The 15,295-nt window shown below is 37.2% G+C and overlaps 1 protein-coding gene across 13 annotated transcripts in view; it reads left to right on the forward strand.

Moving 5' to 3' along the window:
• MAGI2 (membrane associated guanylate kinase, WW and PDZ domain containing 2) overlaps nucleotides 1-15,295 on the forward strand; it is a 695,213-nt gene that overhangs the window by 529,710 nt on the left and 150,208 nt on the right. For all 13 annotated transcript variants that reach the window (XM_038153728.1, XM_038153732.1, XM_038153729.1 and 10 more), the window contains one exon: nucleotides 10,194-10,251. In XM_038153728.1, the coding sequence (XP_038009656.1) occupies nucleotides 10,194-10,251 (58 nt within the window). The remainder of the gene's footprint in view (nucleotides 1-10,193; nucleotides 10,252-15,295) is intronic.

Consider the following 15,295-nt stretch of genomic DNA (forward strand, 5'->3'; position numbering starts at 1 on the left):
GATGGTCAGTACAGTTTATTGAGTTTCATGAAGACTGCAAATGGCTGAAAAGAAACATAATCACACACAAAAAGTTGATCTGTCCTGTACTTATTTGCTATTCCCTGCTTATTATACATGTATTCATAGTTACACACAATGACAACAAAATCAATCTTATCATTTCTTCTGCTTGCAATTTCTGCAGTTTATTTGTCTGATGTATTCAGACTCTTTTCTAGTGATTTAGGGATAGCCTTGGTTGAACAGCAGTTTTTATAGTATCTTTTGGGCCCTCATCCATGTATTTTTGTAAATAACTGAGATTGTAGTTAGTAAGGTCATGCTGCTGCCTTTTATACTGGGCTTTCTGAATGTGTTGACATTGAGGGGACCCAGCCTAATTACTCTGTCTGAATTTTTCTCCTGGGCCACAGGGAGAAACCCTCAAAAAATTTCAACCAAGTGTCACTAGGTCAGTCTGTAAAAGATATGTCTTTGTATGCCTTTATCTGATTACTTCTAAGCTGGTTTACAGAAGAATTAGAAAGGCAAATATTAGTTAGGCAAAGCTAGGCTGAAGTGAAATACTGCAGTGAGAGATCTGTTAAATTTTTGTGTTTCATGTTCCTATATTCTGTAGTAACTTTGTGGTAGACGATACATCTTTTGGGATAGTTGTAGCAGAAGCAGTCTGGAGGTCTCTTTTATTTAAAGAACTTGTAGTGACCTTGCTATTTAAGAAGCTGAAGGGACTGGAGTACAGTGAAGAGGAGAAATTAAAAGACTGGCAGAAAAAGAGGAAATCAAATTGAAATTTGTTTATTTTGCCACTGAGTTGGTACAGCTTCAATTTGGAAACTTTACTTCAATCATTAAGCACAAATGCAATTAAAATTAATTAATTTAATTTAAATAACCAATTTATATAATACCCACGCCAGGGCATACACTGAGGAAAAGGTTACTTTCTGTTGGAATTAAGTAGATCAGTTGCTGATTCCAAAATTGCATGTATTAGTATCATGAAAGTCAGATGCCTCAATCTCTCTGGGCTGATGTTTATGATAAAGGCAGCCATGACTGCACGTTCCCTGATGTGCAAATAGTCTAGTGCTGCAATGCATGAAAAAAGTGAGCAGACACTCTCTTCTTCCAATGACTGTTTTTTCCTTCTCTTTGTCCCATTTCCATCTCCATCCCACTAACACAGTATTCTCTCAGTCCCCTCTCTAGTGTTTAGGTTGCTACTCTATTCACTCTTAGAGAGGTTTTATACCAAGAACGAAGAGAGAAAAATAAAAGGAAGGCAAAGTAGTTCTTTCATCTTCTTTCATAGTACTGATTTTTTATTTTTATGTGCTGAAATGTCAGAAAAGTGACAACGCACATATTTTGCGTTCCTTTTGCCCTCCTTTTATTTTTCTTTCTTCCTGTAACTTTTCTTCCATGTCAGAATATGCCAATATTAATGAACATTGAAACTAAGAAAACATGGGTAGATCTTTATTGTGTTATTATCTCACACACTTAAAACTGTTGAAGGAAAAGTGACTTAGAAACCTGATTCGTTTGTCATTGACACAAATAGATGTATTAATTCAACACTGAAATTGCAAAGTGCCCTTTATGAATGCAATCACATTGTGTCTGGTACATTAACAAAGGACCACACACCTGTTTCTCATGCAAAGTTCCTTTCTGACGCTGTTACAGAACCATGCGGAGAGTGAGTTTTGGCAGATGGCATTACAATTCAAATAAAGAAAAATAAGCATGTGAATTCATATATATTTCCTTGTCACTCAAATGCCAAGGGTTTTTTTTAACATAATGTTTAAAGTATGGAGTGAGTGTCCCCATAAATATCACTAATGCACAACGATGAATAAGTTATAAGAAGAAGTTTCAGAAAGCGGTTCCATGCAACCAAAGCAGATTTTTATTGATTGTACAGCAAAGCAAAAAGTAATAAAAAATGGGCCTTTAAAGTTTTCACCCTCAACAAGGTAATGATGCCACCGAGAGAAAAAAACAGCCTCTAATCTTATTTCACTAGTATAAATGAAGAATTGCTGCTTCAGCAGGTGCAGTGTTAACATGAATTTTCCCCAGTGCAATGTAATCTCTCTCATCAATTGTATTGATTTATCTATTTCATCAAATACTATTTAAACCACTACTGTATCTGCATTATGTATATGCAGCCAAGTTCAGAACTGTAAAAACATGTTATTAAAAAGCATGGTAGTCATGGAAACAGATCATATAGAAAGTACCTTGAGGAGGATTCTGCTATCTGATTGCACAGAACTTCACTGGCCACTTTATAAAACACAGAAATGTAAGATGCCTTGTACTTGATCACAGCACTAGTTTATTTAACCTGCTCTCAGATTTCCATCCAAGGTCATCTGGTGATTCTGAGGCAGTTGCAGTTCATCACAAATAAGTAACATGCCTTTGAAATTTTACAGTCTGGGCAGGATAGCTTTTTATTTGTAGACCACCCGCAGATAATTAGTTCATTGTAAGCATTCAAAGTAGTACTTGGCTATTTTTTTTTTTTACATTATCTCTACAGGTGCTATATTTTTCTGTCTCCTTTTATAATACATCTATCCATTTCCATCACTGGCATGTCAAATAAAATCAACTAATTGCCATTTGTTGCAATAACAAGGCAGAAAAAAGCCATCAGAAAACCAGGCAGCATTATTCTATGTGATTTATTTTGAAACATTGAATTGAGACTCCCAAGGCCCAGTGAAAAAAAAAGGCAGTCATGAAACAAGTGTTTTCTAATGTTGATTGAAATTTTAATAAAAGTTCAGTGTTGTTATTTTAAAAATCCTTCAGAAACAAGGCAAAATTACATGTTTGACTGGGAAAGATGGTTAGAGAAGATGAGGAAAAAGTGGCTTCCTCCATGCACAGGGGCAGCATGGCTGTATGGAGCTCTACTGAGCATCTGGCTGATGAAGAGTCTAGGTACAGTCTGAAGGAGGAAACAAAGTCAGCTCTGCAGTTGATCCCATGGGGACCCATCAACATGGTCAAGGGCATGGCTGCATTGGGACCCATCCAGGCTGCTGGACTGGCCCAGCAGAAACCCTGTGAATTCAACAAGGACAAATGCAGACTGCTGCATTTGGGCAGAAACAAAATCTTGCAACAATACAGGCTGGGAACTGACTTGTTAAACTGCATCTGTAATACTGAATCCAGTTTTTGGGCCCCTTGATTCACAGGAGTTCAGCAGAGGGCAACCAAGACAGGCAAGGGCAGGGGCACTTACCCTGTGAGCAAAGGCTGAGGTATTCCTGTTTCCCCCTTTATAAAAGCACTGAAAATAGCACTGAAATGTGTCATTTGGGTTTAGAGAGTTATAAACATTTTAATTTGTAAGACTAGAGGTTAAGTGCTGAACTGATAACTAATTTTGTGGAATTTGAGTGACAAAATACCTGGCAGCCTCCCATAAAATTTGGCCTGCACTGTTAGTAGCTACATACTTTTATATAGATCTTTTTAGGTCAGTGGCCAAATTTGAGGGTTAAGGTTTTATAGTAACATAAATTCAGTAACTACACAAATTCACAGCATATGCAGTTAAACATTTAACAACAAAGCAATGAATATAAATAAAGTAAGAGACTGGAAAGCAAATAGAAGAAAAGCCTAACTTAATGACATCATGCATTTGTTAGATAGAAAACACTGGTTCATAACAAGGCTGAATTGATACAGTCAGTAATGAGATACAAGCACTGAAAGATTTGAACATCCAAAAGATCAAACAGAGTGTTTCTTTTCAGTCTGTTTTTTTCAAGGTCTAAAGAATATAGCATAAAACAGCCGCGTTAGTAAAATCAGTTTCAAGGGCTGAATCTTCCACGTTGCATCTCTACGTGGCATGAAGTAAATCTGCTGAACTTCAGGAATACAAACTGATAATGCAGCGTGCAGTTGATGTACTCAGGCTTCCTGTTCTGCAGTGCCAGATCATCTCATTGCAACCCCCTGCCACAGGGATGCCTTTCACTAGACCAGGTTGCTCCAAGCCCCATTCAGCCTGGCCTTTAACATGGCCTGGCTGAACCTTCTTATAGATGGATAATGAGGTGATTGGCTCTCACAATTAAGGGATAACTATTGTGTGAATATTAAGAGAAGCTTTAGTGATGTACAGTTATGTTATTGTAGTTTAGATGTCCTCTGTTCTCCCCATGGTTCCCTTTCCCCCCCCCGTATTGTTACCATCAGACAGCCTGGGCTGTCTAGGACGGGTAGAAAGAAGGTGTGCACATGTGTCACTTTCCTGGAGCAGCTGGGAATGGAAAAGCTTGGTGCTTAGGGGGTGAGGCATGGCAACACCTGATCTCCAATCAAGTTACAAGAAAGCAGTCTCCACTGATAAATGGCAAAGAAGAGCTGACTGACAGACTTTGGGAAGAGCCAGGGCTGATTGATGCAACCTCCTGGGGTATAAAAGACTGAGCATCTCTCTTGAAGATGAACTGGCCATGTGGTATCCACAAGAGCAGTTCCCAGTGCTGTGAATTTTTCATTATATGGTCCTTTTGTTGTACTTTTGTTTAAAAAAGGTTTAATAAACCTTTTCAAATTTTCAAAGTGAGCAGTTGTTTCTCACAACCTTGAACCATCCGGCAGGGCCACCTCAGCTTGTGGGCATGGAGCCCACCAGGGCATGGGTCAGGCTCCTCCAGAGAGTCGGCATGTGCAGAAATGGCCCTCATCCTGAAGGGACTTCATTCCTAGCAGTGCCCATGTCAGCTAGTTAAAAGCTCTGAGCTGTGAGGGTGTTGCAGTGATTCTGTTTATGTGTACCCTTTGTTATATTAAAAATGAGATGGTGTGTAATTCAACACAGAATTCAGAAATTCTACCATGCTCTTGTTGGAAGCTAAGGCACATTGGTGTTTAAATATTCCAAGGAAACCTGGATGCATTCCTATCCAGCCTTCTGAGCAAGAACTTGTAGCTAAACTGTGAGATATCTCTGTTTCCCCAGCAACATGCTGGTCACTGTAGTGGGAACTTTGAGATCAACAAGGAGCTGGTTTAAGCTTCTCTCTCCACAGAAGTTTTGTAATATGAACCAGGCTCCTGGCACAACTAATGCGGGAGTGAGGACAGAAAACAAGACAAAAGCATAACAAGATTTGATGAAAAAATTGTAATGTTTTAATAATCTTTTTTCAGGGTTTCTGCTTTCCTTAAATCTATTCTTTATAAATACATGGAGAACAGGATTTTGCAATTTGTTTGAAATCTTTTAACAGAAACTCTTGGCTTTCTCTTAGAAAGGCCCATGGAAAGTACTTTTGACCAGCTTATTGCCTGCTTACCTATTGAGCACTGAGTTCTTTATTAAGGAATCCACCTCAGGCACTGCCTACAGTAATCTAGCTAAGTTCACAACATGTAAGTTATTTCTCCCTTATTTATTTCTACTTGATTGGAGGTTTTAATTTTTATTTGACTGAAAAGCTAACAAGCCTTTTATAGATTTATTTTATTAAAAAAAAACAAAAAACAAAACAAACAAAAAACCCCAAATCCAAAACAAAAATAACACCAAACCAAAACAAAAGAAAACAATAATTCACTTAACACTTTGTCCCTCTATTAATGCAAATCTTAATTAGCATTGCAATCAAGTATACCTAATGTTAAAAAATATCCCAACTGCTGCCAGTATTTCACTTGGTAACAATGCTGGGGAAAATATTATTGAATTTATAGTAATATTAAGTAATCTATGTTCTACATAATTAAGGATGCAGCATGTCACAATAAGCTGCACGGAAGGAAGAAGATGCATTTATCAGATGTATTACTTACACATTTATTTCCATTCTGCAAGGAGAAATTTTGCACAATGACATTTTATTTGTGAGAATAAATTGCACATGAATGTTTTTTGACTGCAGACAGAACATAAACAGTCATGATTCTGTGAAATTTGTTGATATGAGAATGGCAGTTGGAGAACACGAGTTTCACTAAAATTGAACTTACATTACTTGACTTGGAGGTGGTACATTCACTAGGTTTTCCAGATTTTCCATTAAAGGAATAGTCAATTTCGGGTTGGTTTTTTTTTTTTTTTTTTGTGGAGGTGGAATTGTCAGTCCTACCTTTGTTGTTATTTTCACTGAGAGAGTGAACAATTCAACTTCCATTTTTATCTGATTTTCTTCTCTCCCCACCCACTTAGTGTTGCCATAGCATGTACCTGTTGATTTGGTTCAGTTTTTGAGCTCCAGATGGAATGCAGATAGGTGACCTAGAAAAATTCACATAGGTATGGGGGTAATAGGTCCTGATTTTCACTGGGTAGTGTTATCCTCTCTTTCCTCATGGCAGTCTGTGTCAGAGGTTTCAGGAGCAGCAGCACAACCGCAATGTGTTTCATGTATCAGCTGGACAATGTGGACTTGCACAAACAAAAGCATCCAAACCAAATATCTCCAACCCTGAGCTCCCAAGGGAGCAGCGCAGCATGCCTGGAGCAGCATCCCCTCCCTGGGAACCTGTGTGCTGTGCCTTAGGGTATTACACGCAATGGGGTTTTTTGTGTAAGCTGTGCAGTGAGGAACATTGGTTTAGACTTAGAGATAAATATTTGCAAAGACTGTATCTCTTACAGAAACTGGAAGACTGTGACACTTCATTGGATGTGGGGCTGCACTGCTTTTAACTTTTAATCCAACTCTCTCCAGTACGTAACTGACTTGAAAAAGCAAAACTGAATTTGAAACAGGGAGAAAGAAAAGAGAGAAAGCAAGAGGTGAAAAAATCACAGGCTTTTGAGTGGGAAGATACAGTATTTTTTCTGAAAAAACTCCTATGTAGGTTAGAAAACAATTCCTGGCCTGTGCTTGGGTGTTAACAAGGCAGGTGAACCAAACTTATGTTGACCTCCACAGCTTCCACATGCTCATTGACAGTATTTTCAATAACAGCAGGCATTATATTATTTATATTTCTCTCTCATGCTATATTCCTTTGAACTAAACAAATATTTTGATTTGCAGCTGAACCAGGAAATATGCTCTCATCTTTCTTTCCAGCATGTCAGTGGGGTAGTGACACAATGCTGTCTGTTGTTCTGAAACCTTGAGAAGTTTTTATGACTCTCTTTAACTCAGTGAATGATAAACTTCAGAAAAATTCATCTCCGGCCTTGGTAGTATGCTTTTTCATCTTGGCATATTGAGATCCAAAATGTACTCTTTCCTCCATCCCTAGAGAATGTTAAGTGGCACCATTAAAAATCATTCTGAAATGCAACAGCTTTCAGAAGGCAGAATAAGAGCATCTGCACCATTAGCATAAGCAGTCTGTGATGAGAAGGCACTACAATTGATTATTAAAGCAACCTGCTCAAATTCATATTAGTCTTTCCCTTTTTTTTCCTTCTTTCTTTTTCTCTTTTTCCATTTCTTTCTTTTTTTTTCTTTCCTTTTTTCCTTGCTTTCTTGTTTTCTTGCCTTCTTTTCTTCTGACTTTCATTACCACTGGGCATTTAACTTTTAGAAAGGCAATTCTGAATTAAAAGCTCACACAGATGGTTACTGAGCAAAGGTTGTTTTGGATGACTGGTGTTGGCTAGATGCTGCTTGTCTTGTAAGGAATAAAGCATGCATTGCAAAAACTGGAGGATATAAATATACCATAGAGACTATCCAGCCTTACATCCTTACATCCACACTGTGCAAACTATGTGTAAACTATTACTGATTTTTAAAAGGTGATTTTATAAATATTCCTGGACAGGCCCTGCACTGGATGATAGGAAGATGTTAGATATTTAAGATTTTAAAATAAAAGGTATTCTTTAAATTTTTTTGCTTCTATAGAGAGAAAGCCTTCAGCAGTGTACAGATTGGAGGACGGGAGTGGTAGAAGTGTTGAGTTCCTAAAGATGAAGATGTCTGTCATACTATAGCACAGGATCCATGAACCAGTTCTTGCAAAAATGGCACACAAATGAGTATGCTGATGCTACCAAATGAATATCAGAATATCAGCTGAAAGATATAGCCGCTTTCCCTATTCACATCCATTAGCAATCTCCTTCACTAGTGCTGTACAACAATTCTCTTTTACAAATATTTAATGTTCACTTTCATCCCTAATGATCATCCCTGGGTACAGTGAAATCAAAAGGAGAAACTGTAATGCTCTCACCCCTAATCTGGCAAATGCTAAGCTTCCTGTTTTATAAAGCAGTGAAGTATTTCTGTCCTTTAATCTTTCATTTCAAGAGTGAAAAATGGAATAGATGCCACAATTTAATCTAATGAAAAATAATCACAGTGCTCCTGAAAGCTAATGTAGCAGAAGATTCTTCTTAGAGAACCTCTGTAGTAAACCACACTCCACTAATCTTATTTGCCATTCTCAACAGGCAGGGGCCTGGGGTTTGTGCTCTAGCAATTCTGTTTTACTGGTCAGCACAGAATTTTAATTAAACATAGCTTATAGGCCGAATCTTAAATGGAATAATAAAATCAGAACATAACCTTACATGGAGTGTATTATGGTACACAAAGGTAATCTTGTTTTTCTTTTTTCTGAACCCATGACTATCTTACGATCTTAAATAATCAGTCGTTCAATCCATTCATTTAAAAGTGGGTTCTCTTTAGTATGTCAAATACATTAAATTTTTACAGATTTTACACTAGGAAATGGAATTTTTCTTTTCCCTTCTCAGTAGTTGTGCCAGTTCATAAGTACAATTAAGTATTACTTTAGGAAAAAATAGGCCAATAGGTTAATAGTGAATCCTTGATTATTTCAGATTTTTATGAATACATAAAATTAAATACGTTATCTGCATCTATATACTTGTACTGTATATACTCACATAAAAATACCCACTTTCAAAATTGGACAAAATATCTGCTTATTTATTTATTTATTTCATACTTTGAAAAAAATGCATTGTCTATTCATATTGTCAGTGAAAAAATAAAAAAAGCTCAAGTCCTTCAGGAGTACTTCTTTATGACCAGTGTAATGACTGTTCAATATGATCTACATCAGTTCTAGTCTGTCTAGTTCAGTACTCATTGTCTCCAAAAAGTTATTTTAAAATAGTGCAATAAAATTTTAAAAGAAAATAAAAATCTGAGATAAGGAATCCCAGAGTCAAATTTTCTTTTAGATTCTCAGTACCACTCCCCATACATTGTGTCATAGTCTTTAACTGCTCAGAAATCAATAGATGTGCATAATGGGAATGCCCATCCCTTTGTGACTCTCCTCCATCCATGTCACCACTCGGTACTGAGGTTTTTACTCTGGTCATGTCAACTGAAATACTTGTTGCCTCTGTCTGGTGCCTTTTAAACACAAGATGAAGTTCTATTGGCAGTATAATATTTTTCTAAGCATTCAGTGTTAGTGATAATAAAATAAGAATCGATGTAGATGAATATATATGTGGCAATTTGGTTATAAATTAATGCAGATTGATTTTCAAGATTGTTGAATTAATATTTGCAACAGTTTCATTTTTAAGACCACAATGTTTTAGGGATCTCTGTTTCTGAAAAATGTGGTTAGCTTTATGTCCAGAGGATGCTACAATATCTTATTTTGGTTTGTACTTTCATGTACTGACTGTTCTGTGCTCCTGTGTTCCTGATATATAACTTACCTTTGGAACAGGATGCCTTTGGAGATTGTGGAATTGCTATCCCAGTAAGAAGAATAATGCAAACATTTCAGTATACTAACTGTACTTATATGGCAGGAGACAAGCTGTTTTCATTCCTTCTAGACCAACTTCTCCAGGATTCCTAAGAAAAAAAGCTCAAAAAGCCAATTCTTTTTTTGTGTGTTTTATTCATGAAAATAGAATGTCCTCACTTCCTCTGGCAGTGATGTCACACAAGATGTGCTACAGTTGTTGGCTGGTACAACTCTTGGAACAATAAAGAAGTTCAACCAAAATGTGTTGCTCTAGAAACTAAGAGTTGGTTTTACATGCAAATTTCCAAGTTACTACTACTTGTGGCTGCCATGGGGTGTGTTCATGATTTGGCTTTGCTTTAGTCACTGCATCTAATTTCACTATTTCCCTCAACACCCAGCAAAGATCCACAATTTTGTCATTAGAAATCTTTGCATTCTGTACTGTATTTACTGAGAGGGATTAACTCTTTGTTTTTCAGAGCTTCCATATGGCTGGGAGAAAATTGATGATCCCATTTATGGCACTTATTATGTTGAGTAAGTTCTTAAGTTCAATATTAAGTTGCTATTAATATGTCATGATCTAATGGTATCCTCTGCAATGCTCAGCCTGGCAAGGAATGGGTACAATTACTTGTTAAACTAAGGGTATACCAGGAATTCTCAGTCATCAATGCAGTTAATATATCCAGATATATTCAAAGTGTCCCAAATCAGTGACTCAGGCATTCAGGCATCAGTGACTCTTTATCCAGGGTCTGGTTTCATGGTACCATTCCAGCTGTACACAGAACTTATCCATTAAAGAGATGTTGCATTTTCTGTCTAAGCTTTGGATATCCAGCAAGGTATAAATCTTGTTAATCAATCAATAAAGCAAATCATAATCATTTCAGCTCAGTTAAAATCTGTTTCTGGGTAGTCCTCACTTGCTGCAAATCAGGTGTTTATACTGGCTGTACCAGAAGTCAAGTTTTTTGTACGCTGCATATAAAATTTTTATGTTTTATTTTGTATTTAATAGTGCAGCTGAAAACAATATAAATTCTATTTTCATAGCACAATCCTTGCTTTCATTTTCTTCAGATTCTGTTTTAGTTATGAAACGAGAAAAAAGCTTCTTTGTGCAATGGCCAAAAAAATGCTTTTGTTTGAAGTAATGGTAGAATCTGGCCAGTTTTTTAACTTAACATAGTGAATGAGACTTATGAAAAATGAATCTAGATTCAGATAGTGATACCTCTTTGGGAGGGGTCTGTTCTCACTCTGCTCCCTACATGCAGTATGCAAAAGAGGAGACAGAAAACCACTCCTGTCACTGTGCAGATAGCACTTGAAAGGTTGAGAAACAACTATCCATTAGTGCCTTTTTATTAAACAAGTGAGATCTTTAGAGAATATTGCCCCTGATCTAAAATTTAAATTTAAAATCTTGACACTCAAGCAGTGTATTTATCTAGTTGTTTCATAGCAAATAGAAAATTTCCTTTGTGGCTGACATTTTTCCCTTAGTCTCTTGAATCCATACCAACACACTGACTGCAGAATTGCCCTGGACAGGTATTGGAGATGCAGCTTTTCCAGGCTTCAGGATATGCTGCTGTTATGCAAGGGTTCAGGTGTGCAGGGAGATTAAAAAAATAAAAAATCTGATTCCTGGAGGCCTAGAAGATGTAACATGCCCCTTTCTTACCTGCTGTCACAGCAGCAGCTTGTGAATGCCCATGCATGTTCCCCAGCCCTCTACAAAGCAAACAATCAACAGAAAATGGTGTTTGCTCACTGCTCTGTGGACTCCTTCTGTCCTATTCTCCAAATGCCAGAGCATCTGCTCTCCTTCTTTGTCCCCAGCTTGCTTCCTGCCCTCAGGTGAAAGAGGCAGCAGCTCCATCTACTTTGCTGCTCAGCTCAAGTCACCTTGTTTAGTCCAGATTGAAGCAAAAGGAAAAAATTTTGAAGTCCCTACGTAATACCATTAAATTACTCTCCCTTGTAATGCCTGATTTCTTTTATGATGTCCCCAGGTAGGTAGGGGCTGCAGTTCTTATATCATTTTGTGCTTAACCCCTGCCAAAGATTTCTGCACGTGCAATTATGCAGCTGCTGGGTGTAAGTAAAGCTTCTGCCCCAGTGGTCTTTAGTGAATTTTGGGGTGTAACAGGTGTTGTGCAATTTCTGTGCAGTAATCTCTTACTGAGACTCCCTTTGTTGCTGGTGCAGCCTGAGGCATTCTGGCACCAGCAAGGCTCACACTCCACTGCAGAGTCAGAAAAGGAACAAGTATTTATCTGCATTTCATGTCCAACCGCAGGTACACAGATGCAAGGCACCAGGCCCAGATGTTATTGTGCAATTACATATTTTAAGGCTGTTAGTGCCAAATTTATTAATCGTATCACAGACAAGATTTGTGGACAAATACATCAAACCTACTGCAGTCTCTGAGGTTTTTAGAAGTGGAATGGATGCTCATGGTGTAGCATTAAAACTGCAGCCCTGCTAAATTCACATGGAGTTTTATTGTCAGTAAAATGTAGCTGTAGTTTAATTTGCTGCCTGAGCTCAATAAGTTTGAAACCAAGATTGCTTTCCATTTTTTCTGCTACAATATATAACAGTCACAGTTTTTTTATTACCAGTACTCAACAGATGAGTTCATTTTTAACTAGATAAAATCAGATGACAATAAACTCTCTTAATTTTGTCATAAAAGTAGGTAAATTATGAGAAGCAAGATTACAAACTTCCATGTATTTAGGTCCAGTCCAAGTGTACATGCAGGCCTACAAAATCCTCATAAAAAAGGGGTTTGTACTCTGCTCACTGAGGTGTTTGTATCCCATGGGAAGTTTGTACAGTTGAGCAATGAGGCAGACAGACTCCCTTTCACCTTACAAGGAGCAGCCACGTTCAGCTCAAATATTCTGAGACCGGAGAAAAAGCTAAAAAAGAAAACAAACCAAAACAAAGAAACTTAAACCTCTTGCTAGTGGAGTTACTAAAAATGAATCACAACGTATTTGCAAATTCTTTTAAAAAAAAGTCTCCAATATAACTACCTCTCTTAATCATGCATTAATGTAGGTGTGAGATAATATTATAATTTTCATTTGCTTTTTTATGCAGATCCAGGGTTCATTTGTAATGTGTAGACATTTGACATAAATGAGAAGTGTTTGCTATATGTTTGTTAACTTTCATGCAATCTGGTCCTAATTTGTAAACTAAGAACAGCACTGAGCTGTGCAGAACTATGGAGAGAAAGTAGTCATTAGAGTGTGCTGGGTCTTGCAGGATTCTAATTGCCAAAAGATTGTTTTCCTCTTTAAGGATGACTAACTACAACACAGAGCTCAATTTTCAGACATGGGCTCTTTAATAAAACAGCTAAATTAGCCGTACAGGTATTTATCATAGGAAAACATACCTCCTTGATTTACAACTTCTGACAGTTCTCTACTCAAATAGAAAAAGTTATCTCAGGTCTTTTTGTCCTTGTAACATGTTATCAACTGAAAAATGTGAATATAAAGAGTAGGTAGGCACTAACAAGTTATACATTAGAATATCCATTTTATAGGCATCCTGATCCCCAGAATTATTGTTGAGAATTAGGCATGTGGGTACCCATTGGGTAATGGGTAATTTCAAAAGATGTAGGCAAAAACTGCAAAAAAACCCATCTCATATATGAAAGTAGATAAGAAAAGGAGGTAGGTTAAAATTCTTCTACTGATGCTCATGCTCTGACTTGCTACCATTTTGTCAGAGCTCAGTGCCTTGACCATCAACTGAAGTCTGCAAATTAGGCACTACAGCCCACAAATCTCCTAATGATGCGTTTCAGTTGTTTTAAGCACATCTTACCTGAAACTCATCGCAAAAACAACTTAGCCTGGTCCCACTGACCGCTGAGAGGGCAGAACTGTGTCTATGTCTTACAGTTTGGCTGGTAGTGATGGTACCTCCCCATCACACAGGGATAGTATTTCGACATCACAGGTAAAGGTAGCTCGAGAGAAAATCCTACCCCTGAGGGTGTGTCCCCAGTTGAGATACAGTGAGATAACAGGGGCCAGCAGCACCAGCCGCTCCTTCTCTGCACAGCCACAGTGGCACTAGAATAAATTAGTTGGGTTAAGTTTTGGATTAGGATTTTTGATTTAATATATATTGTATAAAATAAAGGAAGAAATTTTAATTTAGAATTGTTCACTGAGTTAGATCCTATGAGCAATGAGCAATATATTTTGGCTACCATCCAAAATCTGTTTTAACCACAAAAGCACTTACTTGTAACCATCTCTAAAACTCACATTTGGCTTGTCTTATGAAGGCCTAGGCTAGTAATAAATATTGTGTATGCTGTTGAAGTAACTAGATGAAAAGCTAAAATGTCCTTTCAAGAGAATTACTTAGCTTAATACCTTCTTTCTCGAGTAAACTCATCAGGAGCACTTTTTCTGATTTAGCCAAGAAGCTGTATAGCACTTAAAATTGCATGAAAGAGATGTGTTTCATGTAACATCAGTACAATAGTAATAATTGCAAAAAATGACTGATTATAAATATAATTTCTTTTCTTTGAATCCTCTTGGACACAATATTTAATGCAGTTGTTATTTTTTTTAATTAGTTGAAAATTTCACATTGTACTTTGGAGATTGCACACTCCCAAAAAGCAGTCAAAATATGAGAATAAATTGGAGCTTATAATTATTAAAGTTGCACCAAAGCTTATAATTATTAAAACAACATGAGGTTCTTCAAAACCCTATTAATCTTCCTGTCTGATCTGATAGGACTAAATGTCATTTTCAACTGTTATTAAAGACATTTCTGTTTAAATGGACCAAACAGCAACTTAACCAAACCACAACCACAACTTCTATACCTAGAAACTGTAGGTAAGCAGTAGAAAATGGATTCTAGCTGTGATGTCAGTACCACAGTAATTAATCTTTCTTGAGCCATGAGCACAGATTTGCTAAAATCCCAACTTCTCCTATATCACAGAACCACATGTAAGTTGAATCTTAGGTCTGCAGGGGCCCTCCTGCAGCCCTGCAACTGCAACATGACACTGAGCATAATGCAAGGTCTTGAATGAAGATTGGAGTGTGATCTTGGATATCCATTACATCTGCATGATATGGCACAAAAGCCATGGGAAATCTCTGCTCTTGTGGAGGGCAGCTGGAGAACAAGGCAGGATACTTTAGAGTCCCTAAAGTAAGAGATGTTCCCTATGTTGAAGCAACTAACCCACGTGTATAGCAACCCTGGTTTAAACCTTATCAAATCCTAACGTAAAACAAGCTAGGTTTTATACTCCATACCTCCTACTGGAAGCTGTTTTCTAACTTCACACTTCTCTTGTGAGAAGCCTACAGACTTCAAGTCTGAAATCCTGGCATCTTTAATACATTCTAGTATTTACTTCCAAATATGTTCATAGAATGCAATTATTTATCAGAATTAATTCTGCCTGAATAAAAAGCTAAAACTCCTTTGATCTTCTATAATAAAATACTCTATTTCACTGGTCTTCTTGTAAAACCTTTCAGAGAGATTAATTCCA

This window comes from Motacilla alba, chromosome 1A (assembly GCF_015832195.1).
Source record: "Motacilla alba alba isolate MOTALB_02 chromosome 1A, Motacilla_alba_V1.0_pri, whole genome shotgun sequence".
Classification (NCBI taxonomy): Eukaryota; Metazoa; Chordata; class Aves; order Passeriformes; family Motacillidae; genus Motacilla; species Motacilla alba.